The sequence below is a fragment of the Sarcophilus harrisii genome, chromosome 1 (assembly GCF_902635505.1).
Source record: "Sarcophilus harrisii chromosome 1, mSarHar1.11, whole genome shotgun sequence".
In the NCBI taxonomy this organism is placed as follows: domain Eukaryota; kingdom Metazoa; phylum Chordata; class Mammalia; order Dasyuromorphia; family Dasyuridae; genus Sarcophilus; species Sarcophilus harrisii.
In genome coordinates, this window is record NC_045426.1 from 150,437,997 (window position 1) to 150,464,931 (window position 26,935).

At 33.5% G+C, this 26,935-nt stretch overlaps 1 protein-coding gene across 1 annotated transcript in view; it reads right to left on the minus strand.

Moving 5' to 3' along the window:
* DEPDC1B (DEP domain containing 1B) overlaps window positions 1-26,935 on the minus strand; it is a 122,445-nt gene that overhangs the window by 55,405 nt on the left and 40,105 nt on the right. Inside the window, exon 3 of the mRNA XM_012541050.3 lies at window positions 5,582-5,717. Coding sequence (XP_012396504.1) covers window positions 5,582-5,717 — 136 coding nt within the window. The remainder of the gene's footprint in view (window positions 1-5,581; window positions 5,718-26,935) is intronic.

Below are 26,935 nucleotides of genomic sequence, written 5' to 3' on the forward strand. Positions count from 1 at the left end.
GACTCCGGCTGATTTTAAAATACGCGGTCTTCACAAAGAATAATACAAAATGTTAAGAAATCGAGAAGGGAGGTGATCATTTACAGCTGGAAGAAGATAAAAGGCTTCATATAGAAGGTGGCATTTGAGCTGGATCTTGAAACATGGGTAGAAAAATGTCATGTAGTCTGATTCTTTTTATACAGCAAAATAATGTTTTGGTCATGTATACTTATTGTGTGTCTAATTTATATTTTAATGTATTTAACATCTACTGGTCATCCTGCCATCTAGGGGAGGGGGTGGGGGGTAAGAGGTGAAAAATTGGAACAAAAGGTTTGGCAGTTGTTAAAGTTACCCATGCATATAACCTGTAAATAAAAGGCTATTAAGAAAAAAAAAAAAAGAAAAAAAAGAAAAATGTCATGTAGAGATGAAAGTGAGGGAATGGTTTGGGCCATGAAAATAGTTTCAACAAAGGGACAGAGCCATAGGAATGCAAGGCTGACTTAATGGAACAGCATCCCAAATTCTAATCAGGTTTTCAAAGCCTTCCAAAATCTAGACCTGACCTAACTTTCAACCTTTTCTATCTGACTCTTCTCCAACACAAAACTGCACTCTATCACTATCATAATTCCCAAGTCATATTTACTTGTATCACTCTTTCTTGAACTCTTGATCTAAATTCTTTCTCTTCTTCAAAATTCAAGAACCAGCTCAATCTTAACTCTTCTATGCAAATCCCACCCTGCCATATACTTTTAGTGAAAAGGTTCTCTCTTTCTCCCCTAGAATTCTGTACTATCCATTACCTGTATCATTCAATACTTTAAAAAGCACAGAGTGAAATTAAATTTTTCATGTCAATATAACTTATTTCCCCAAATTGATTAAATTATAAACATTTTGAGAGCAGGTAATACATCATTTATACTGCATTTCCTCAGCACAATGCTATGCTTAATAAGTAACTGTTCAAAGAATGAATAAATTTTTATTTACAGAGAGAAACAGGGCTGAAAAGGAGGTTAATCAATAGAACTTAGTTACTAAATATGATTTTTTTCCCAAAACATACAAGCCAGCCAACCTACAACAAAGAAAAATATGTTAGCTTTGCTAATGTTTCTCCATGATCTTTTTAAGTATTTTTTTATGTCTATTATCTAGAACCTACAGAAAGAAAAATTTTTGTGGGTTTTTAAAAAAAATCTCTCCTCCCTAAATATTGCATGTAATCATCTGCTGGCAAAGTGAGTGACCTTAAAAATAGGAAGAACTTGAAAAAGGCTATAAGAAATGAGGAACTCAATGATCTTGGAAAAACATGGAAAGACTCAGGGGAGGATTCTGGGAAGATGGCAGAATAAATTGGTAAATTTCATGCTCTCCCAATTTCTCTCACTAATAGAACAAATTTGCACCTCAAGGTGAACATAGACTGGTGAAAAATCAAGAAGACAGGGCAGAACAGGGGTCCTCATACAACCTGAAAAGACCTGAAGAAAGGCCCCAGGCTGGGGTTATAACCTGTCTGAAATATACACACCTCTCAGCTGGCTCTGCAGAAACATCTAGTGGAAACCCCTGGGACTGGCTGGGTGTGGCTGGAGTCTCAGCAGGAACATAGAGACTTTTACTTCCTGGACTGTTTGTGGAGTAGGGGTCTGAGTCTGAGAAGACTGAGTGAATCTTGAATCTGGACTGGGAATGCTGGGCCCAGCCCTGGGCCAGAAGGAACTGGTAAGTGCAGAAGCAGCGGGGCAGGACACTGCTGGCTGTGGGTACTTGGAGAAAGGTAGTGGAGATCATGGTTTGGGGTTACTGGTCAGAGGGGAGAGCTGAAAGGAAGCTTGAGGTGCCATCCCCCCATTCCACAATTAGAGTGTTTACACTAATATCTCTTATTTTAAAAAAAATTAACCAGCAAAGAAGAAAGAACCCCACCATTGAAACATACTGTGGAAGATAAATACTGGTCTTTATCTTCAGAGAAGAACAACTTGGTAAAAAGAAAAACAAACAAACAAACAAAAAACAAAAACAAAAACAAAAAAACAACCTTCTACCCCAAAGAGTAATATGAAATGGCTCCTTGCCAAGAGACAATTTATAAAAGAGCTCAAAAAAGAATTCAAAACTCAAATAAGAGACATTAAGGAAAAACTAAAGGAAAAAATTAAAACCATCCAAGAAAGACAATTAGATTATGAAAAAAAAAGTTAATCAGCTAGAAAAAGAGGTATGTAGTCTCAAAGAAGAAAATAAGGCTTTGAAAATTAGAATTGGGCAAAGGGAAGACAGTGAAGGTATGAGAGACCAACAAATAACAAAACAGATTGTAAAAAATGAGAAAATTGAATAGAAAGTGAAATATCTCATAAGAAAAATAACAGATCTGGAGAACAGATCAAGAAGAGGAAATATAAGAATAATTGAACTGCCAGAAAGTTCTGACCAAAAAGACAATCTTAACATAATAATGCAGGACATAATCCAAAAAAATTGTCCTGGAATGACAGAACATGAGAAGAAGAAAAATAATCCACCGATCTCCACCTCAAAGAGATTCTATATGGAAAACACATAGGAATATGATTACCAAAAAGAGAAGATTTTGCAAGAAACAAGAAAAAAATAATTCAAATATGCTGGAGCTACAATTAGAATTGTATAAAACTTATCAGCCACTATAGTTAAAGATCTCAGGTGCTGTAATCATATCAATCAACAATCAAAAGAATTAGGCCTGCAGCCAAAAATGTCATATCTAGCAAAATTATCTATAATCTTGAAAGAGAAAAAAAATGGACATTCAATAAACTTGCAGATTTTCAGAACTTTCTATCAATCAAATCTGAACTTAACAGATAATTTAACAAATAAGAGCCAATATGAAAGAACAATTTTAAAAAACAGCATGGACAAACTGAACATGGACAAATTATGTTTGTTTTAATATGTATATGTATACACACACACACACACACACATATATGTGTGTGTGTGTGTGTGTGTGTTTCACAATAGGATAGCTCAAAAGAAACATTGGCAGAGTTACGGTAAAAATAAGAATCATGAGGTGCAGAAGAAGAATAGACACAGAGATATCAGAGTGGGGAGGAAAGCTCGTAATTCTGAAACAGAAATGGGTTCAATAGGTAACTACACATATATCATGAAGAATATAACATTATCCAAAATCTATAAAAAAAAAATAAAGGGGGAAGGATGGATAGAGGGGGAAACAAAAGGTAAGGGGAAAAGATAAGGGAGGTATCCTTGAGTGGGGGGGAAGTTAAATTAGAGCAATGCAAGTTATGAAGCAGAATTTAATTTAAGAGGGAGCAAAGACAGGAAAAGCATGTGTGTGTATGTGAGGTGGGTCTAGGTGTGAGTAATGTGTATGTATCTATGTATCTATGCATTTGTACATAAATATATATTTTCTTAAATACAGCTTGCTTGGGAATGGGGTAGGGATGAAAGGGGAAAAAAAGAATAAAGTAAATATGGTGAGTAGCAGAGAACCAAAGAATAATTTATAACGAAGTAGAGAAAAAAATGGTAATTTATGAATATAATTTCTTCTATTAATATATATTTTTTCTTGATCTGATAATTTGTTATTATATATTTTGAAACTTCCCTGATGTTCTGCTGGACACATGATATGTTCTTTTGTTTTGCATTATTTTGTTTTGTATCCCTTTTCTGTCTTCCTTTTTTTCTTACTGTTTTTTTTTTTCAAATAAAAAAAAGGAAAAAAAATGGAAAGAGCAAAATAAGCATAACCAAGAGAACATCATATACAGTAACAGCAATATTGTTTTAAGAATGACTTCGACCAATTAAGTTATTTTGACTATATGAAGAATGATGCTATTTAAATCCAGGGAAAAAAACCTGATAAATAGAAGTATAAAACAATTTTATATCTATATAGATATGCAGATATAATATTTGTATCTAATGGTGACCATTTCTGGGATGAGGGGAAGAGAGGGAAGAAAAAAAAGAAAAAAAAAAAGAAATTTACATTATAACTGTTGTATATTTAAAAGGAAAAACAAGTTGCAGTTTTGCATGCAATCATATTTTAATTATACTATGTTTATAGAAATGCTTTCTTTATTTTATAAACTAAAAATTAAAGTAAATAAGAAATAAAAAGGCCCCAGAACACTGAAGTAGACCCAATGTTATACTTCCATATTTCAAAAATTCTATAAGATCACTAGTACAAGAACTCCATTCAGGATCATTCTATTGCTTTAAACAATCTTCATGCGTTAGGATTAATGAAAATTCATCACTTGGTGGTCAAGTTCTTAGTGATTAACTTCTCTAAATTCAATTGGGAGGTCCTTGGTGACATATAGTCCAGCATTGGACCTGTACTTTAAGCCTTCTGAGAACTTGCTGGATTTTGTACTCTCTTGGTATTGTCTTCATGAACTTAAAAGTAAAGTTTTTATCTATCCCCAGCATTTAGCACAGTAGTCTAAAAAAATATCTCTTGACTGATTGATTAAAAGAAAAAAACTTTTGCAATTATGATAAACATCTCATTATAAAAAGATCAAAGATTTCTTCATTTCCTTAAAACCATAGATGTTATAATATAAGCCTGATTTAAAAATAGGCTAGTATACATGCATACATACATAAGTATATGCATACATACATGTGTGTATGTTAATTCTCAAGTAAGATGGGTGGTACAGTGGACAAAGCATTAACTTAAGGGTCAAGAAAACTTGAGTTAGAATCCTGTCTCAAACAATTATAATATTATGAGCTTAGGCAATTCACTTAAGCTTTCTCAGCCTCAGTTTCCTCATTTGTAAATGGACATAATAGCATATACCTCTCAGGGTTAATGTGAGAATCACATGAGATACTATATAATAAAGGATTTTGTAGTACAATATAAATGTTAACTATTATTATTTTAAAACTCACCATGTTCCATTTTTCAGTTCTAAATTAAATCATTTTCAATAACCTCCCACTGAAGAAATTTAACAGTAGAGAAACAGTAGAGAAAACAGCTAAGAGCCTAGGTAATTTCTACCCCTGGCAAAACCCACTACTGTTCATTGGATTTTTCTACTCCACAAATTCCCTCTTCTAGTCTGTTCTCTCTTCACTGATGACAAAGAAGCTAAAGACAAGTGATGAGTAAAAGTAGGAAAAAAAGGAATGAAAGATGTTATAGATCATAAAATAAAAAGAGATAAGAATCAATGGAGGATCAATGGAGCTTTATCCTGAACTCAAGTATTTTCACAGAATCTGACTGTAATTTAGAAAAATTATAGTTCCATTCTTCATTGAGTTCCATTCAAACTCCATTCAAAAAGAAAAAAAAAAGCCACATCTCCACTATATTTTTGTGCCAATATTAGAACATGCATTAGAAAGCTCCTCACAGCTGGCTCTTCTACTACTGGAATGGACTTAGTTCCAGAATGTATTTAGATGAATGATATAGCATCAACAGAATGAAGATGGGTGGGAGAAATGGGATTTGGTCAGGTGAGTCAATACTATTTGCCATGGCAACTATTCCCCAACTTTCTGTCATTATACTTACCATAACAATAGGCCTGACAGGTATGTTTTCTTGGGTAGTATCTGGTGGTTGATCAGCCCAGTCTGGGAATTTGACAACACTTGCTTTATAGGGAGATCTCTTTGGGTATGGTTTCAGGGGTGAAGAAGGAGGAAACCTAAAATAGGAGAGAAAATTATCTAAGTGTTTCAGTTATTAGGAGAAAAAGATTCTCACAATGATTCCATCAACTGTTCCTCAAAGGAATTTACAAAGAAATTTCCTATTTCAATTGATAAATAAGGTCTCAGTCAAGTAATGATATGTGTATGTCCAAGCACATTATCAATTAACATCATTGAATAGATTGTTCCTGCATCAGATATAGAGAAAACATTCACCTTAACAGAGGGGAAAAACACAATGACAAAAAAACACCTTAAACAACCATCTGAATTTCAAATTTTAAAGTATTTGCAGGATGACAAACAGTCAATAGAGTAGTAGGCAGAGCTTAAAGCCCTTAAGGACCAAAGTCTAAAACCCACATTTAACACATGTCTAACTGTGTCACCCTGGATAAGTCAGCTAATTATTTAGTGTGCTAAATAGATATCTAAGGCTTAAAGTTGTGAGAAGGCATAAACTTGAATTGATGGAGGAAATTCATCCCAAAAGTTCCTTATCTTTAAAATCATAGTCTAGTTCTTAACTCTTTCCCTAACAGGACATGGAAAAAGAAAGCATATCTCTAACCTAACTAAAAATCCTAATTAGCTCATAACTTTGAAGGTAATCAAAAACTGGAAAGAATATTGAATATAAAGGGAATCTAGAGCAATGGTAAACCTTCAAGTATTTCCGCTGAATCTGACTATGATTTGGAAAAACTAGTAATTCCATTCTTCATTTCTCCCTCACCTCCATCACCCCCTGCCTACCACCTCAATCATTCTCTGTATCCTACTCCATGTTTGGATTAGGCAACATCTCTTCCCAGAAAAAAGGAAATGTGATATAGTATAAAAATCAGAGACCTGGGAGGAAAAGACCCAAGTTCTAGTAACAGCTCTGTCAAGAACTAACTATATAAAACCTTATCAAACCCCTTTCTTTCCTTGAGCCTGTTACTTTACCTCCAAAATAAGGCTATTAGATTCAAGGATTTCTAAGGTCTTCACCACCTTTAAGTTTTTTGATTCTATGGTATCTATCTATTGGCCCATACCTTCCCAAGAAGGAACTAAAGATAATAAGACTTTGTTGTTTAAAATTCTTTCCTAGTGGCTTAGCTATAGATCATTACCAATGATGCACTAAAAAAAAAGTCAAAAAGTTCAATATTTACACATAGTAATTTCCACATGAAAGAGACATGGAGGGAGAGAAGGAGAAAGGGAGGGAATGAAAGAAAGAAGGGAGGGAGAGAGAAAGGGAGGGAATGAAAGAAGGAAAGAAGGAAGGAAGGAAGGAAAGGAGGGGGAGGAAGGGAGGGAGAGAGAAAAAAGGAGGAAGGGAGGGAGGGAAGAAAGGAAGGGAGGAAGAGAGGGAGGGAGGAAGGGAGGAAGGAAGGAAAGAAGAAAGGGAAGAAGGGAGAGAGGAAGGGAGGGAGGGAGGAAGGAAAGAGATAAGCAATTTAAAGACTCCATTTTTAGAATAACTGCAGAAATTAGTTTAGAAGTTTTTTAATTTACAATGAAGTTTGTATATGAGTGATATCACAGGGTGAAATAAAAGGTGGATATTATTTTTTAAAATGCATCTCAAAGAGCTGCAACAGATTTAGAAAAGGATGAGATAAAGAAAGGGAAGTGATTAATGAAACGGCATTTTTTTACCTGTCTCTGAAAAGAACATCTAATATTTGTAGGTTATCTGAGAAAAATTTTCCTAATATCTCTCGTTAAAATTTTAAATGAAAGATCAATAAATGAAATTTTGGACAAGTGAGTTTTTAGGACAGATGTTAGAACTAGCATCTAACAACATAAATTAAACTTTTGTTGGGACTGTCAAAGTTATCCTATTTTACAATCTATTGCACGAGTCTCATTACCTTGGACTAAAAACTAGCACAAAGAAATCTATTAACACTTCCCTGTAGCACCCGTCAGGCAAAAAACAGTTAGCCAAATACTAAAAGGCCAGCCTCAAAATGATGAAGTCTAAGGATCATATTTCTACAAGGTGCAACAAAAACAATGAAACATAATAGTTCTTAAAGGAGTCCAGGAAGAACTTCAAAAATTCCTGAGCCAATTTATTTTAGCTCAGAAATGGGAGGAAATATGATTGGCTTTGTGGAATATCAGAGATATCCAAACCAAGACTAATGACTAAATTATTCCTTTTGGCTGCAATACTAATGGTTACACTGATTTTTGAGTAATAGCAAAAGAAAAATTACATATGAAGAGGGAAAAAAGATCTATAATTAAAGTATAAAAGAAAATCCTCCTCTTGGCTAAGGCATTGGACTAAGCTTACAAAATTGACTCCCCATACATGCTTAAGCCATCATCTTATTTATAATATGGTCTACATGTTCTGAATACAGACATCTTCTCTTCCAATCCTGAAGCCTCTCAGTTGTTACTGTTTCAAGTGTGAGGTGTTAAAAGGCAAGTTTGGAGGAAAAAAGCTGAGATTTTTGGTGTTCTTTCTTCTAAACATCTGGTTTCTCTGGTTCTCATTAATCAATCAACAAATCTATGGAAAGTTTATATTTAAATGATTGTTCAAATATCTATAAAAGTGCTTTATTTTATCCCTTTCATACAGCAATACCACTACTAGGTTTCCCAAAGAGATCATAAAAAATATAAATGGACAGGGAGAACTCTTTGTGGTGGCAAATAATTGAAAATCGAGGGGATACCCATCAATTGGGAGATGGGTGAACAAGTTGTGGTATATAAATATAATGGAATACTTTTGTTCTATAAAGAAATGATGACTACCCAGATTTCAGAAAAAAAAAACAGTTAAGATTTACATGAATTGATGTTAAGTAAAGTGAGCAGAACCAATAATAGCAACACTGATCAGCTTTGATAGACTTTGTTCTCCTCAGCAATACATTGAAATTAGACATCTCCAAACAACTCATGATGGAAAATGCTATCCACATCCAGACAGAACTATGGAATCTGAATGCAAATCAAAGCACATTATCTGTTGTTTTTTCTTTCTCATGGTTTTTCCCTTTTGTCTTCATACTATTTTCACAACACAATTAATGTGGAAATATGTTTAAAAGGAAAAAAGAGTGCTTATTTTAGATGTGTGTAATATTTGAGCTTATTGAATCATTTGTTTTAAATATATTACAAAATATTTCTATGTTAAATATTTACTGAAACATTTAATGATCACCTTAATCCAAAAGTGATTTTATTCCCTTCCCTTTTGAACTGCAATATTTATTTATATCACTTACACACTATTATTTGTGTTCTTCTTTTATCTGTTCTATCTTATTTATCCCCAAATTATAGACCATTTGAGAACAGAGACCAAGACTTAATCCTCATTGTATTCCCTAAAGTACTTAATGTCTTCTACAATATTTGTTAATAAATAAGAATATGTGCTCAGTATGAAGATACTGAGTATTTTTAATAGTATATAAAATACCAAATATGAGTGCTATGGGAGATATAAAGGATCATAAGACATAGTTCCTTCTGTCTTTTTTGTTGTTTGTAATCATTTTTCAGTCATGTACAACTCTTGGTGACCTCTTTTGGGGTTCTCATGTCAAAGATCCTGGAGTGATTTGCCATTTTCTTCTTCCAACCCATTTACAGATGAGGAAACTGAAGCAAAAAGGGTTGAGTGACTTGCCTAGGTCACATAGCTATTAAGTGTCCTGAGGCAGATTCAAACTGAAGAAGATGAGTCTTCCTGATTCCAGACCTGACTCTTTATTCATTGCTTCCTTCTAACAGCCAGCAATTTTTGTTACTAAGAGCTATGAACAATAAAGGTAGGAATGTGAAATGCAGAGAGGTTCTTGTAGCCAAAGTTATTTACTATCAGCCTAATCTCTTGATTTACATTTGTTCCTTGGATATTTCATTGGATGAAGTCTCTGAAATGGTTTGAAGATACAACTTAACACCCAGAAATCTCATAGAAGTTAAAAGACAGATTCATTCTTATCCCAAGGGTACCTGCTTGATGGCTAGGTCTGGATGCTACATATACATTTAGGTACCTATATCTAATCAGGGGTATGCTGGTAAATACTTAACAAACAGCCTTCTCCCATCAGCCCCCCTCCCCATTCCTATGATTTCAAGTTTAGTCTGCTCTATTAACATTTTTGTCAATCACTTTTCTTTAAGCCTAGACAACTAACAAAACAACAAATTAAGCCCTGATTTGTACCACTTACCAATTTCCAAATTTGAATGCTCATGTTGAAAATTTAACAATTGACTCTTGGAAACTTGCTCCAACAGACTCCTACATTAAAATGTAATATAATACATTATAATATTTTATAATAATAAATAGTATTCTATAATCAGAGCCAAAGAGCAGAATAGAAGGTATGTGCTATAGAATTTTGAAAAAGTAAGAAATAATTGTGAACTGAAGTGGTCAGGAAAGATTTTATGTAGGAGGCAAGATGTGAGGTGAATCTAGTTAGGATGAAGAGTATGGAGACATTCCAGGATAGATTTTTTAAATTATATACATATATATGTATGTATGCATGCATACACATATGTGTGTATTATGCATGTATGTATGTTTTTGCAAAGACAAGAAAGCAGGAAGCGTAAAAGGATCAATGGGGCTAAAGAAAAGACCAACAATTAAAAATAAAGTTAGAAGAGATTAGGTTCTCACAACCTAATCTTTAAACATTAAGACAGAACGAAAGCCACTAATTGTTCTCCTCAAAGAAGTGAAACTTTAAAAAGATTAATCTTTTGGACATCAGCTGAATGGACTGCAGGGAAGAGAGACGAAAAAGAGGGAAACTAGTTAAAGGATTATATTCCAGATGTGAGGTAAGAACTCCATTAGAATGTTAACTAACTGAATTACAAAAGGAAATATACTAAATCCAGACTTTCACAGTCTTCCAGGTCCCATTCAATGTTCTAGGGTAGCCAGTCCTTCTTCCTAGTTCCATTTGTATACTTCTGCAGGTATAAAATGTACAAGGAAGGTTATTTCTTTGGTAAATTAAGGGAGGCTCCTCCTGACTCCTTACCACCCCAACCCTTCTTCTGGTTTCAGGACTTTCACAAAGTGTTGTGAGTTTTTGTTTGTTACAGGGAAAAGCCTTCTGCACACACATAATCACCAGGATGTCTTCCACATTGGAAATTTTAGCCCCCCTTATAGCATGACTTTTCATCTTCCCAACAGTGGGCTTAACAGCCTGTGCCACAATACAAAGATGCTTTCTGTCCCAGTAATAAAAAGATACAGACATGGATGCAGGGGACTCTAACCACACACAGAAACAGATCATAATGAAATCTTCCAATTTCATGAGTGATTAACTAGAGAAGAGCTCCCTCTAGTGGGCTACTTTTAGTTTTACATCTTCTATTATAAACTGCCCTGAATCTAATCAGAATCACTGGGAGTGACTTCATAGAACTAATTTAATTCCCTCATTTTGAAGACAAAAGAATAAGACCAAGAGATGTCAAGAAATAGCTATCAGTCTAGCTGAAACTAAAACTTAAGTCTCCTGATTCTGGATTCAAGGCACTTTATTATTATTAATCATCATCATTATAAACAGCATTTGTGGTACTCTGCATGCTACCTCACAACAGCCCTACAAAATAGTGCTATTCTCATACCACCTCTTTTACAGATGAGGAAATTGAGGCTAAAAAAAAAAGATTAAAGGACCCAGGATGACACAACTAGTAAGCGGCTGCTGCAAAATTTGAACTCAGATCTTCACAACTCCACCTTTAGCAAGCACCTAGTTGCCCATTACAAGTACAATCATTCTTCCATTCTAACCTAACAGAAATTTGTAAAGCACTTATTATGTGTAAGACACCATTGTAAGCATTGGAAAATACCAAAGACCACACTCTCAAAAACAATCTCTGTGCTCCAGTAGCTTTGCAAGTCAACCTGGGGAAGAGGGGGAGACAAAATGCATATAGATAAGTATAATCATGGTAATTTTAGGAGAGAAGGCAAACTAATTAGTAGTAGAAATAGAAAAAAGCTTCCTGCCATAGGATGTATCACAATTGAACCTTGAAGAAAGCTAAGGATTTCAGAATTGAGATGAACAAGGAATGCATTCTAGGCATAGGGACGAGAGAATCTGAACTTAAATCCCTGAATCATTTAGGCCATATTTGGAGAACAACCAAGAGGTATCTTTGGCTAGAGTGCATAAAAAGAGGATAATGTATTCAACAAACATTTAAATATCGACTTTGGGCAATGCACTAGATCAAATTATATACATCTGTGGCAAGATAGTAGGGAGATAAAAACAAAAACAAAAAATTGACAGCAGAGTCAGCATTCTTAAGAACTGCCACAATACAATCAATCAATGAGAATTCATTCATCCATTTCATTCAATAACCATTTATTAAGCATCGTACTATGCAATACACTAGACGCTGCAAAAAAGAAACAAAGATAGCATTCATCAGCTTCCAAGCTATTTCTCTAGAGAAAATAAGCTTTAAATCTTTATAAATATTGTACCCAAATGTTGGAAACCTGACCTGCAATTTTTTCATGGTGTATAAACAATAACAGAAGTAATGTGGTGAAATAAATAGAGCTCATTTTAAAGCCAAGAAGACTTGGTCCAAGCTCCATTTCTAACACACAAAGATTGTATGAACTTGGGCAAGTCTATCCTTTCAGTGTTCTAAGAAATGTTCTACAACTTTAGGTTGCAAAAATAGCAAAAGAGTTTCAAATACTCAAAATGTTCTTTGATTTTCAGTGACAATAGCGAGTCATAGCTCTAGAACTATCCCTTCCCCCCAACCTCTATATCTATTTCCCTCTTTCCCTCTCTCCCTCTCTCCCTCTCTCTCTCTCTCTCTCTTTTTCTCTCTCCCTCTCCCTCACTCCCTCACCCCCCCCACACACACCCCCCCCACAGTTTCCTATTCATAAATTGAGGAGATGTTTATCAATTGAGAAATGACTGAATAAATTGTGATATATGATTGTGATGGAATAGTACTATGCTGTGAGAAATAATAAACAATTTTGGAAATTACAAATAGACTTGCAAAAAAATAAGGAAGAGTACAAGTAGAACCAAGGAAATATTGTATATAGTAACAATATTATTTGAAGAGTAAATGTGTATGACAAAGCTATTCTGAGTTATATGAACACTGAAATCAATTTCAAAGTACCTATGAAGGAAGATGCTATTTATCCATATCCAGAAAAAAGAACTGATGATAATAAAACTTTATATTTTATAGTTTTATATGTTTATATATGTGTAAATCTATACAATATATAGTTCCATATATCATCAGTTTACATATGTGTGTATGTGTGTGTGAGAGAAATATTGGCTTCCTCAAGTATGGGATTAGAAGGGAGAGAAGGAAACAGAACTCAAATATCACACACACACACACACACACACACACACACTAAAAAGAGCTTTCTATTCTATCCAGTCATCTTCCTTTAAAATCACAGATGTTTAGATTTATAAGAAACCTTTGAAATTAAATCCAATACCTTCATTTTACAGATGATAATTCTTAGAATCTTCTCTTACCTATACTGATGGTATGCTGCTCAGTAGCTCTCTATGACTATAAGTTAATATCTCTGATAAATAAATGATGAAGAAAAATAAATATAGGCAACTAACAGTACATACAAAAACATCAAAAATCACTCACTAAGAGAAAAGTGGTCAAGGGATTGTGAACAGTTTTCAAAAGAATTGCAAAGTATTAACACCCATGTTAGATGTTGCTTTAAATCTCTAATAAATGAACTACAAATCAAAATAACTTTGAAGTTTTAATTCACACTCAGTAAAGTGGCAAAACTGGTAATAATTTGTGGTGGAAGAATTGTGGAAAGACAACCAATAAGTCATTAGGTAGCATTATTAGTGGAGTTGTGAATTGATATTATTCTGGAAAGCAATTTGAAATTACAAAATAAAAGTGACTAAAATGGCCATATTATTTGACCCATAGATTCTACCCTTAGGCATATGTCTCAAAGAAGTCAATACACACTCAAAAAAAAAGTATCATAAACACAAAAATATTAATAGTAGCACTTGTAGAAGCAAAGAACTAAAAACAAAGTATATGCTCATGAAATGTTAGTATATTGTTAAAAAAAAAAAAAAACAGCAATAACAAGAATTTCAACCAAGATGGCTGCCTAAACAGGAGATTGACTGACAAGTTCCCCCCCCCATACCTACTCCAGCAAAACCCCAAAAGTTCTAATTCTAATTCTAGAAGAAAGCATTATAAAAAGAAATGCTGAGAAGGAAAAGTCTTCTCCAAGCAACAAACTATCCAAAAACTGAAATAAACCAAAGAGAAATCAATGATTCTATGAGAGAGCAAAAAAGATTACAACAAAATCAAGCCTGAAAAAATAGGAGAAAAACAAAGTAAAATATCTCATATAAAAAACATCTGATCAGGAAAATAGACCAAAGAGAAATCTTATTTTTCTTAGAGGCTTTGGAAGTAGGAGCTTTGACTTTGCTATCTTCTGAGTGTTTTGATCTTCCTTGTCACTATAGTCTATAGTCAGAAACTTTTTCTGTTGTCTGCTCATTTTCTGAGCCTATTACTCAGCTTTTAACTCTTTCTTAAAATAGAACACTATTTCCAGAATGGAAAATGGTAAATTTATCTTAAGGACTAGAAGGAGCTATATCATCCCATTTTGCTATATCATCTCATTTTGCTAACATTTTAAAGAGGTAGAAGCAACTGTCATTTTGGAAATTTAATATCTTCAAAGGTTATTAGAAGAGATGGGGAAAGAAGGAAGGAAGAGAGGGAGGGAGGGAGGGAAGGAAGGAAGGAAAGAAAAAAGGGAGGAAGGGAGGGAGGGAAGGGAAGGGAGGAAGAGAGAAAGGAAGGAAGGAAGGGAAAAAGGGAGGGAGGAAAGGAGGGAAGGAAGAAGGGAGGGAGGGAAGGAGGAAGGAAGGGAGGGAAGGAAAAGAAGGGAGGGAAGGGGAAGGAATGGAGGGAGGGGAGAGGGAGGGAAGGAGAGAAGAGAGGGAGAAAAATGTTGAATGAAGTGAGAATCAGAACAAATAAAATGTAAAAAAAACATCTTTTATTCCAGGGGCTTTATAATAACGGATTGCAGAACCTGAGGAGCCATAGTTTACTTACTCTTTTATTAACAACACTTTATACTCATGTGTGTGTGTATGCCCCTACATCCAAAAGAACAGTAAAATGTCTAAATAACTAAAAGAAAAGTTACACAAACTGGGAGAAATAGTAAAACTATAATAGTGGGATTAAGACAAAGCTAATAAAAATATAAAAAGAAAGAAGGTTAAAAAAAACTAAGTATGACATTAAAGAAATTAGAGGTTATAAATCTCTAACAATTACTGAATGGAAATGAAAAGGAGTTTTTATCTCAGCCAAGCATAATACCTTTTCAAAAACTAATTATGTATTGAAGTATTAAAATCTCACAAACATGCAGAAATTCTAAATGCATCCTTTGGTGACCACAATAACAATAAAAATTATACTGAATAAAAGACCTTTGAAGAGGGAATTAAAAACTAATTGGGGATTAATTTAATCCTAAGTAATTAGTCGGACAAAAAATAAATCATACAAACAATAAAACATTTTGTTAAACAATATGACAAAATGAGAGAAGACACTAAAAACTTGTTGGATACAGCTAAAACAGTCAGTGGAAAATATAGTCCTGAATACTTTAACAAAAGAGAGAAAGAATAAATCGATTAATTGATTATACAACTGAAAAAACTGGAAAACCAGTAAATCAAAATTTTCCTATTGAACACCTCAACAGAAATTCTGAAGACCCAAAAAAAAAATTATGAAATGGAAAGAAAATAGCTTAAGCAATTAATAAATGAAACTAGGAACTTTGTTTTTAAACAAAATAGATTAAATGTAAGTTCTTACTTCTTAAAGGAGAGAAAAAAACTAAATGACATATCCCCCCCAAAAAAAAAATGAAAAAAGGAAAATTCAAAATAAAGAAGAAATTATAAGAAGTTATTTTGTCCAACTGCATTCTTACAAATAATGTTAACTTCGATGAAATGGAGAAATACTTATAAAAATACAAAATTCCCAAATAAACAGAACCACAGATTTAAATCACCTAATATCAGAAAAAGAACTCAGTCTATAAATAAACTCTCAAAGGCAGAGGAAGGGAGAGAGAAAAGAGACCCTCTGTGACGAGATGAATTTATAAATGAATACTACCAAAGAACCAATATTTGCAGTATTATATAAATAGTTACAAAAATAGGAAAAGACGCCTTTTGAATTTTTTGTAAACAAATATAGCCTTCCTATCTAAATCTGGGAGCAACAAGGCAGAGAATGAAAACCAGAGAACAATAACACTAATGTATACTTAAACAAAATTTTTAAATAAAATTATTATCAAATAGTCTACCCCAATATAATTTAAAAGGCTATTTTGGTTAGATTTAAACCAGAATTACAAAGATGATTTAATATAAAGAAAATTAAACATAATACAACATATTAATAATAAAAATATTTTCAAAATAAATTCATTAACAAATGCAAATTTTTTGAATACACACCCATTTTTACTAAAACATTAGAAAGTATAAGAATAATTGGACTTTTCTTTAATATACTAAGTAAAGGCAAGAAAAATAAAAAGGAGAAAGACTTTTCTATTAAGATTAAGAATAAACCATATCTCTAGAACAATTTAATATAGTCCTGGAAATACCAGCTATCAGCAATAATACAAAAAAAAAATCAAGAAAATAAACATAAGAAGAAAACAAAATAATTGCTTTTTATAGATGACATGATGGGCTATTTTCAGAATCCCAGTTAGTCAATAAAATGTAATAATGTAATTTAAACAATAGCACCCACAAATATAAAACCACACAATTCATCAGCATTTCTCTATATTACCAACAAAATCTCCTAGGAAAAGAAAGAGAAATTCCAAATAAGACAACTATATACATATAAATACTTGAGAATTTATACACAAAAGCATACAAGAGAAATATATTAATCTATCTACAAAATAATCTTTACAGAAATAAAGATAGTCCTAAATAATTTGAAAAAATGTTAATTGTTCATGGGTAGGCAGAGCCAAAATAATAAAAAAGACAATACTACATAAGCTAACTTATTTAGTCAATGTAATACCAATTAGCCTACAAAAATATATTACTTTTTAGATCTAGAATAAGTAATAATAAAAATTAATGTGGAGGAATAAAACTTTAAGAATCTTAAGGGAAATAACAAAATAAATAAGAAATAAAGGGGCCTAGAAGTACCAGATCTCAAACTATACTACAAAGCAATCATCAAAATAGTGTGGTACTAAAGGATCAATAAGAAACAGATAGGATTCCCAAATAGAAGCCAATGGACACGATAGCCTAAAACATTCATATATCAAAACAAGCATTATAGAACTGATTTTATGTGTGTGTCCACGCATGTGTGTATGTAATATATGTGTAAACCATTTATATGTACTTTTTGAATAAATTTGTATATGCCAGTTACTGGGATGGAAAACTGACTAATTCAACAACAGTTGTAAGAAAACCAGTCAAACAGAAACTTGGTATAGACCAACATCCCAAAATATAAATCAAGATAAGCTTGAAACAAACACATGAATTGAAAATAAAATGTAATAACATTAACAAATTAAAAGACAAAGAAATAAATTATGTGCATAAAATCTGTGGATAGGTAAGAGTTCATAACCAAATAAGGGATAAAGGGGATCACAGAAGATAAAATAAAGGATTTAAATTATATAAAAACTAAAAGTTTTCCACAAACAAAACTAATAGTTAAAATTAGAAAAGAATCAGGGTAAGTGGGGGGAAATATTTATATCTTAGTCTGATGACATACCAGTAATTGTTATTATCAGGGGGGCTGGTAGATTTCTTTAGCTTCAGAGTCCTGAGTTGAAGTGAGCTAGCAGATAGCAAATGCCAATAATATTCCTTGGCTTTGTGCTGAGTCCAGAAGAAAAAGGAGTCAGAAATGATACTATTTTGAGTAGGAAAAATGAAAAGCAGCCACTGGTTAGATTTTATCTTATGCCATTTATCATTTTCCAAATTCCTGACAGTCTCACCAGGGGAAAATATATTGCTCAGGGAACCACAGACATAGAGCTCCCAGGTGAGAAGGAAATCAGTAGGAGTAACAGCCAGACAGGAGATATAAATGGGTCCATAGCATTTGTAGTAGAAGAAATGTTGCCAAAAAAATGACAGACTGTCTTGCTTAACTGCATTTCTTTATGACAACACAGAGCTCTGGTAATGTAGAGAGAGAGAGAGAGACATTGGAAAATACTAGTTGTAGTGGAATTTTTTAAGTGCTAATCAATGTTTTGTTGTTGTTGTTGTTGTTGTTGTTTTAATTAAAAAGAAATAAAGGTTGTAGGGTTTTTGTTGTTGTTTGTTTGTTTGTTTTATTGACCAGGGAGAATGACTTTCAGACTGGAAAGGATAGGATAAAAAAGCTCAAGAGATTAAGGAAACCTAAAATAAGGAAGGGCTGAAGAAGAGATTACTTAGCTGCCTTGAACTAATTCAAATCACTAGGGTCTCAGGCTGACCCACTACTGATGATTAGTTGAAGAATTCTAGAAAATGGAAGACTTGATTAGAGGCAATATGATATATAGTGTAAAAAGCAATAAATAAGTTCAGAGAAGCTAAATAAAATTATATAGAAAGCTCTGACTTGGAAATAGAAAATCTCAGTTCAAATCCAGCCTCAGACACTTAGTAGTTGTGTGATCCCTGGAAAGGTCACATAATCCATATTCAGCTTCCTCATTTTAAAATAAATATAATAGCATCTACTTCCCAGAGTTGTTGGGAGGATCAAATAAAATATTTGTAAAGCACTTTGTAAAATTTAAAGTGTTATATATTAGCTATTATTATTGCCATTGCTATATCATTAATTATCTGTATGATTTTGGGAAAGGCACTTTACCTTTTTTTGAGGCTCCCATTTTCTCATCTATAAAATGAGGGGATTGAAATCTTTTAAAGTTTCTTCCAACACTAAATCCTATAATCTAATAACTTGTTATTTAGTCTTTTTCAGTTGTATCACATTAGTCATGACCCCCTTCTAGAGTGCTTTGCCATTTCCTTCTCCAATTCATTTTACAGATGAGGAAACCAAGGCAAACAGGATGAAAAGATTTGCCTAGAGTCACACATGATGTGACTAGAGTGATGTTAGTTAAGTGATGTTAACTAGAGATGGATAAATTTTCCAATTTCAAAAACTTAAAAGAGGGGACAAGGAAGAAAGTGGATTTATTAAGTTATAGGCTGATGAGCTTGACATCAATTTATTGTGAAAATCTAGAATAGATTTATAAACAAATAGCTCGTGAAGATCTGAAAAGGAATGATCACCATTAGTCACCAATATTTCATAATGAATAAATAATTCTAGACTAATCTTCTGTATGATAGACTTACAAAATAATAATGATGCAATATATATTATAACAGTATTTAAAGACATGAGAAAAGGTATAAAAAGTATATATGTGTGTGAATTAGGCCCCAAAAATATTTATTAATGTATTTATGGCAACCTTGGTGGAAGGAGGGAGGGATTCTCCAGTGGCCCATTTTATAGGCTTGTCATTGATGGGAAATGTCATTGTTCAACATTTTAATCAATAACATGGGAAATAATATTTAAGTGATGAATTAAAATTTACATATATCATCCCCCAAGTCTCACAACAATTCTTTAAGATAGGTATTACAGGTATTATTTTCTCCATTTCCCAAAATAGGAAAAGTCATAAAGGTCAAATGGCTTGTCTATGGTCACATGGCCACAAAATTTCAGAAGTAAAATAGGAATTCACTTCTTCCAGATAGGAAAATAAAGATATGCTTTTGAAATGTGTAAAAAACACAAAGCTGGGTGCAATAATGAATATGTTGAATGGTAAATCTAGGATCAAGAAACATCTTGATAGACTGGAACAAGAAGTAGCAAACTAAGGAACCAGAGCAAAATCTAAGCTACTGCTTTGTACAGCTCTACCTCAGAATGGTTTTTACATTTTCAAATACAATAAAATTTTATTTAAAAATGCAAAAACTATTTACATTTGGTTGTCAAAAAAAAAAAAAAAACAGGTAGTAGACTGGAGGTAGTTTTATAACTAAAGTAGTAAAGCTAAACATAATAAAGTAAAAGGAATAAATCTAGTGGCCTTAAGTCAGAAGACCTGAGTTTAAATCTAATCTCAGAGACTAGCTGTATGATACTGAACAAGTCACTGAACCTCTATTTGCCTTAATCCACTGGAGAAGAAAATGGCAAACCATTCCAGTATCTTGCCAAGAAAACCCCATGGACAATATATTCCATAATCAATTCACAAAGAGTTGAACATGATTGAACAACAAGAAAATAGGACTAAATAAAATCCTTTAACTGGAATTTTTTTTTTAAATCAACTATAAAAGTAATAGGTAGGAAGAAATAGATAGCTATCAAATCATATTAAAAAAAGAGCTTGCCATTTTAGTGTGAGTTCACACTTTTACAATGCTGAGGTTTGTAAAAACGGAGATTACATTTTATATTTATTTTTAAAACCTTTTATAGCAGCTAGCTGTCAGAAGTATCTACTTGCAGAACTTACAAATCACAAAGCATGAGATAATGCAATGTGAGGCTGCATTAATAGAAATGCAGTATTCAGAAAGTGAGATGCTATAATGATAGCTTGCATTTTCCTCAGTTCAACTGACATCCAAACCCTTATGTTAAGTTGTAGATATCATATTTTGGGAAGAACAGTAACTCTCTCTCTCTCTCTCTCTCTCTCTCTCTCTCTCTCTCTCTCTCTCTGTATTTTTTTTATTTTTTTTATTTATTTATTTTTTTTTGCTGAGGCAGTTGGGGTTAACTTGCCCAACGTCACACAGTTAGGAAGTGTTAAGTGTCTGAAACTAGATTTGACCTTAGGTCCTCCTGACTTCAGGGTTGGTGCTCTATCCACAACAGTAACAATTTGAAGAAGGCCAACAGAGAAATACTAGAATGGGGTCCTCAAACTTTTTAAATAGGGGGCCAGTTCACTGTCCCTCAGACTGTTGGAGGGCCGGACTATAGTAAAAACAAAAACTTTGTTTTGTGGGCCTTTAAATAAAGAAACTTCATAGCCCTGGGTGAGGGAGATAAACATCCTCAGCTGCCACATCTAGTCTTTGGGCCGTAGTTTGAGGACCCCTGCTTTAAGCCATGTACGTGAGGTTTTGTCCAAAAGGAGGGAAAAAACAAAAAAGACTAAGAACATTCAATAACTATTGGAATAGTTCCTCAGTATGAGAGAAGAGAATGCAAAAAATCAAATGGAATCATCTGACCTCAGATTTTTAAATTTGAAGTCAAATAATCTATGACACAGTCTATAGGTCTCAACTAATTACCTTTTCAAGAACTTAAATATAGAGCTATCTTTCTGAAACAAATATCACCTCTATGACTTAATTTTCCCTTGAGCTGAATGTATGACAGACTCCTCCATTTTCATCACAGAATGTCAGCTGTCTCTCATGTATCTACTTTCCAAAGCATATGGACCCCATTTTAATAAACAGTACAGAATATTGGCACTTGCTGAAGAATTCAACCATCAATTGAGTGTGATCCAGCATCCTCAGAAGCTTAACTGTGATATTTGAAATCTGAGAGAACGCTAAAAAGTCAACTTAACATTCCTCTAGAACTCATTCTTAACCTGGGCTCTGGGAACTTTTTTTAAAAGTATTTTAATAACTACTTCAGAAGAATTGGATTTCTTTATAATTTTGTAATTTTATTGATTTATAAACAATATTCTAAGAAGGGATCAGAGTGATTCGGACATAACACAAATAAGGTAAAGAACTTCTGCTCTCTTTTCTCCAGATTAAGTTAGATAATGAAAAAGATATCTTTTCTGGTCTAGACATTTGAGCTCTGGAATGAGGAAATGAACAATTCTGATTGGTAATTGTTCTGTAATAGTCTTAGAGACTTAGAACAAGAAGCATTTAAGAAACTAAGTGACTTAAATGAGGGTCACACATAGCTAGGATTTGTCAGAAGTTGGACCTGTATCTTAGTCTTCTCAATTCTGAGGTCAACTGTCACTGTCCACTATGCTACTCTGCCTTTAGAAAGTTATGCTATTATTCAGTTATATTCAATTCCCTGAGACTCCACTTGGGGTTTTCCTGGCCAAGATACTGGAGGAATTTGCCATTTCCTTCTCGAGCTCATTTTTACAGACAGGGAAACAGGATTACATGACTTGCCTAGCGTCACACAATTAGGAAGTGTCTGAAGTTAGACTTGAACTAAAGAATATGAGTCTAGAAAGTTACAGATTTGGATTTTTATCATCGCAGCTTCTCCACAATAATGCCTTTCCTGATTAAGGTTTAATCTCATGCTGCCAAGTTTTATATAGGTTAGACATTAGAAGTATCTACTTGTAGAACATTTCTTTAGCATTTGTTAAAATCACAGTTGAAAGCACTATTCTCTTATTCATCCACAAAATAAACTCCAACTGGAATTCAGTCCTAGGAAAAATTTTCTCCATGACTTGAATGATTTCTTTTATTAGGCCATCTGAAATATATACAAATAACCAGGAATGTTTCCTTTGTTGCCTCAGATGGTAGAAACTGAGATAAATTTAGTTGCTCAAATACAATGTTCAACACCAATACCTGGCCAATTTATTTTTCTCTTTCAAATGTGCCCTCATCTCTTCTTGGGTTAATGTTTAATTGATCTGTTTTAAGTATATATACTATGTAATAAGATATACGAGAGAGTGTGTGTGTGTATACTATAAGTATATATACTATTTGCATGTTATCTCAAAATCCTTTAAGGAAAACAATACAATAAAAAGAAGAAAAAAATGCAATGTATATAGCCAGAATTCTTCATGTTGAGATAGTATGGTCTAATGCTAGGAGTTAGAAAAACCATACTACTTTGTGATCCTGAGCTAATCACTTCTCAGTGACCTTGGTCAATGATGTCAAATTCTTAGAAAAAAGGGCCACTAAGTCATACATATATAAAAATTCCTATAGTACCGTATTGACTTAGAAAAATCAAATATTAAACTACATAGTATCTATGTTCTATTTTATTTGTTTTGTTAAGTAATTTCCCAATTATAGTTTACTTTGATTCAGGCAACAAATTAAGCATACAATCCACATATTTTGATACCTATGATTCAGATAACTCTCTAAGTTAGAGGGTCTTTAGCTTTTTATGTGTCCAGACCCCCTCTGACACCTGCTTATGGGTGGACTACTTCCATCCATAAAATAAAATATGTAGCAATGAAATAAAAGTATTTTAAAATATTATATGATCATGATGGAATACTACCGTGCTATAAGAAATGATGAGCTCAATGACAGAAAAAGAATATGAATGTTGGAAGACATATAGGAAAATTGGGATTCTGATGCATTGTTGGTGAAGTTGTAAACTGATCCAACCATTCTGAAGAGCAATTTGGAACTATGCCCAAATGGCTAAAAATCTGTGCATACTCTTTGATCTGCCAATATCACTACTAAGCCAGTGTCCCAGAGAGATAATAAAAAAAGGAAAAAGGACTCCCATGTATAAAAATATTTATAGTAGCTTTTTTGTGTGTGGTGGCAAAGAATTGGAAAATGAGGGAATGGCCAACAATTGGGAAATGGATGAACAAGTTAAGACATAAATATAATGGAATTTGACTGTTTTATAAGAAATGATGAGCAGGTAGATTTCAGAAAAATATGGATAGAGTTATATAAACTGATTTATAATGATCAACAATGATAGTCCTGGCTCTTCCAAGCAGTACAATGATCTTAAGACAATTCCAAAAGACTTGTGATGGAAAATGATATCCACATCCAGAGAAAAAACAATGGAATCTGAATACAGATCAAAGCGTAATATTTTCACTTTTTAAAATGTATTATTGACTTTTTTCTTTCTCATAGTTTTTCCCTTTTGTTCTGATTCTTTTTTCACAATATAACTAATATAGAAATATATTTAACATGACTGTACATATACAACCTATATAAGATTGCTTGCTGTCTTGGGGAAAAGGGAGGGAATAGAGGGAAAAATAAAAATTTGGAATGCAAAATCTTAAAAAATTAATGTTGGAAAGGATCTTTACATGTAATTGGGAAAAGAAAAGTAATATTAGATGCAAAAAAGGAAATGATGAGCTCAATGATCTTAGAAAAACATAGACTTGTATAAAACAATCAAGAGCAAAATGAGCAGAACCAAGAGAATGTTATACACAGTAACAGCAATATTGGGGGCTTTTAAGTATTCCATTTTATTTTGAGATGCATGATGAGTTTTCATATTTTAGTATTTTTCACAGAATTCTCTTATGAGATCAAGCTATCAACAAAAAATTAAATAAAGGCAACACAGTCATTGGCTATATTCATTTATGCATACTGCATTACTGATCACAGATAAAAATTAATACTACTAAGTCATTTTGACTATTAAAACACCCACAATTACAAAAACTCTGTTAAAGAAGATGTTATCTTGTTTAATATATATTGGATTACATGGCATCTAAATGAGGGGGTGAGGGTAAGGAGGGAAAAAATTGGAACACAAGGTTTTTTGAAGAGTCAATGTTGAAAAATTATCCTTGTTTATGTTTTGAAAATAAAAAATTTCAATTAAAAAAGATGTTATCTGCATCTAGAAAAAGAAATGATAAATAAGAACAATATATGGAATGATTTTACATATATATACATATATCTGTGTGTATACGTGTGTGTGTGTGTGTGTGTGTGTACGTGTGCATGTGTGTGTAATGGTGGCCATCTCTAAGGTGAGGGGAGAAGGAAAGAGAAAAAGAAAAGGAAAAAAATTACACAATAACTTTATCATATGTTTGAAAGGGATAGCAGGTTGTACATAGAGATTTTCAGTTTCATGTGCAATCATCTTTTTTTTTCTATTCTACCATGTTATAGAACTACTTATTTTATTTCTTAAATTCAGGATAAAATAAATAAAATTTGTATAAAGACAAAGGAAACTGATTAGCAAACTAATCTTTAAATACAGTTATCAAAGTATTAAAAGAAAAAAATGAATTCACAGACCCCAAATTAAAAAACCTTTTCCCCCCTTCCTGCCACTGAAAATGGCTGTTAATCTGTAATGGTAGAATTCATTTCCTCATTCAAGAGTTCCTAATACAATGAAACCATAGGTCTAGACCACACACTTGTCTCCTCCCCTCATCCCCAGGGACTTTTACGTATGAAGAAAATTAAACTATAAGAATTATTAAACTCACACTAGCAAGAATAAAGGACAGCTAGATGAAACACTGGATGGATCGCTGAGCCTGACGTAGTCAGTCAAACTTGAGTCTTGACAAAATTTGCTAGCTATATGATTCTGGGCAAGACAATTCATCTCAGATGGCCTCAGTTTTCTAATCTGTAAAATGAGGACAATAACAGCTCCCATCGTTGTTTTAAGGATCAAGAAAATAACTGAAAAGCTCTTAGCACCGTATCTGCCTTGGCCAGTGCCTAACTCTGTTATTGTTATGTGTTTTATATATATATATATACACATATATATATACATATATGCGTATATATATATATAGTTGTTATATGAGGTAATATTTTAATTCAAAGATTCTTTTATTTCCTTTTTTAGTTTTACAGCACTCCTAGAGGAGGAGTGACTAGGAAGACATTAAGAAATAAAGGGAACAAAGACAGAGTGTATTAGTAAAATAGGAATCAGCCTAAAACAGATTTTACAGAGAGGTTTTTAATTTTTTTTTCAAAATAATTTTTAGAAAGAAAAAAAAAACACCTACCCAGTATGGTATTTGAATAAATGAAAAAGAGCTGGTTCCTAGCCCAAGCTTCTCCACCAACTAGATATTTGAATATGAAGAGGCACACAAAAGAGAAACCAAACAGCAGCCAGAAAGCCCATTGTTTAAAATGAATTGAACAAAAGGCCTCAGACCACAGATGAAGAACCAGGAGAGAAAGGCAGACTCTAGGTTTAGAATAGCAAAAACAATGGATAATGAATGTACACATACATACACACACACACACACACACACACACACACACACACAGCCCTCCAGATTCTCAGGGAAAGATGAAAAAGAAATAAAATGCCATAGATTGCCCAGAATGGCAATCCTGGCCCCAAAGGGCTCCAAAGAGCTAGCTAGCCTTAATACATCAGATCACACCCGCCCATAGATCTCATCATCTTTTGTTTGCAAAAGAGAGTGCTGATGATGGAGCTGTATTGGTGGAAGAAGAGTGCCTTTAACAGTTCAAGGGATGACCTTCAGTCCTTTCCACACTGGGTCTATGCATATCCATCCACTCATTTGTCATTCATTGCAGGAGTTGCCCTCCCCCATCCCTTCCCTATTCTCTGACACTTCACTTGCACTGCTTGCTGATTTTGATTAAAATGAAGCTGCCCATCCCAGATTGCCACACACCAGTTTGATTGGATTGCTTGGAAGCAAAAGTCACAGTCTGTGTACAAGATGTATCATAGTGTCATTGATTCAGCCCTAATCACGGTCAACCCCCTTGTTTCACCATGCAGGAAGAACTGTGTCACCCTAAACACCCACACTGTAAAAACATGGGTCCCCCTTCTATAACCAAACCAGTTTCCTCACTCTCTGTCGAAACATGTTCATTTCATCACAGGATCATAGATTGAGAGTTGGTAGGATCCTTAGCAGTCCTTAAGTTCAACCTTCACACTTTATAAGATGAAGTAACTGACCCAACTGAGGTTTAGTGATTTTCTAAGAGTAACACAACTCACCCAAAGGCAGATCTTCTGAACTCTGGATCCACCACTGTGTCCACTCCATCCCTGTGCCCCTCATTTCGGATCAAGTTTCCTTCCTGCAACTTTTCTCCCCAGAAATGTTTTTCCCCCTAGTTGGAATGACCTCAGGGTCTAGTTCAGTAAGCCCCGACTACCATTCCTGAAGTTTCCCTAATCAATCAAGTTTGCAGATGTCTCCCCTTTTTCC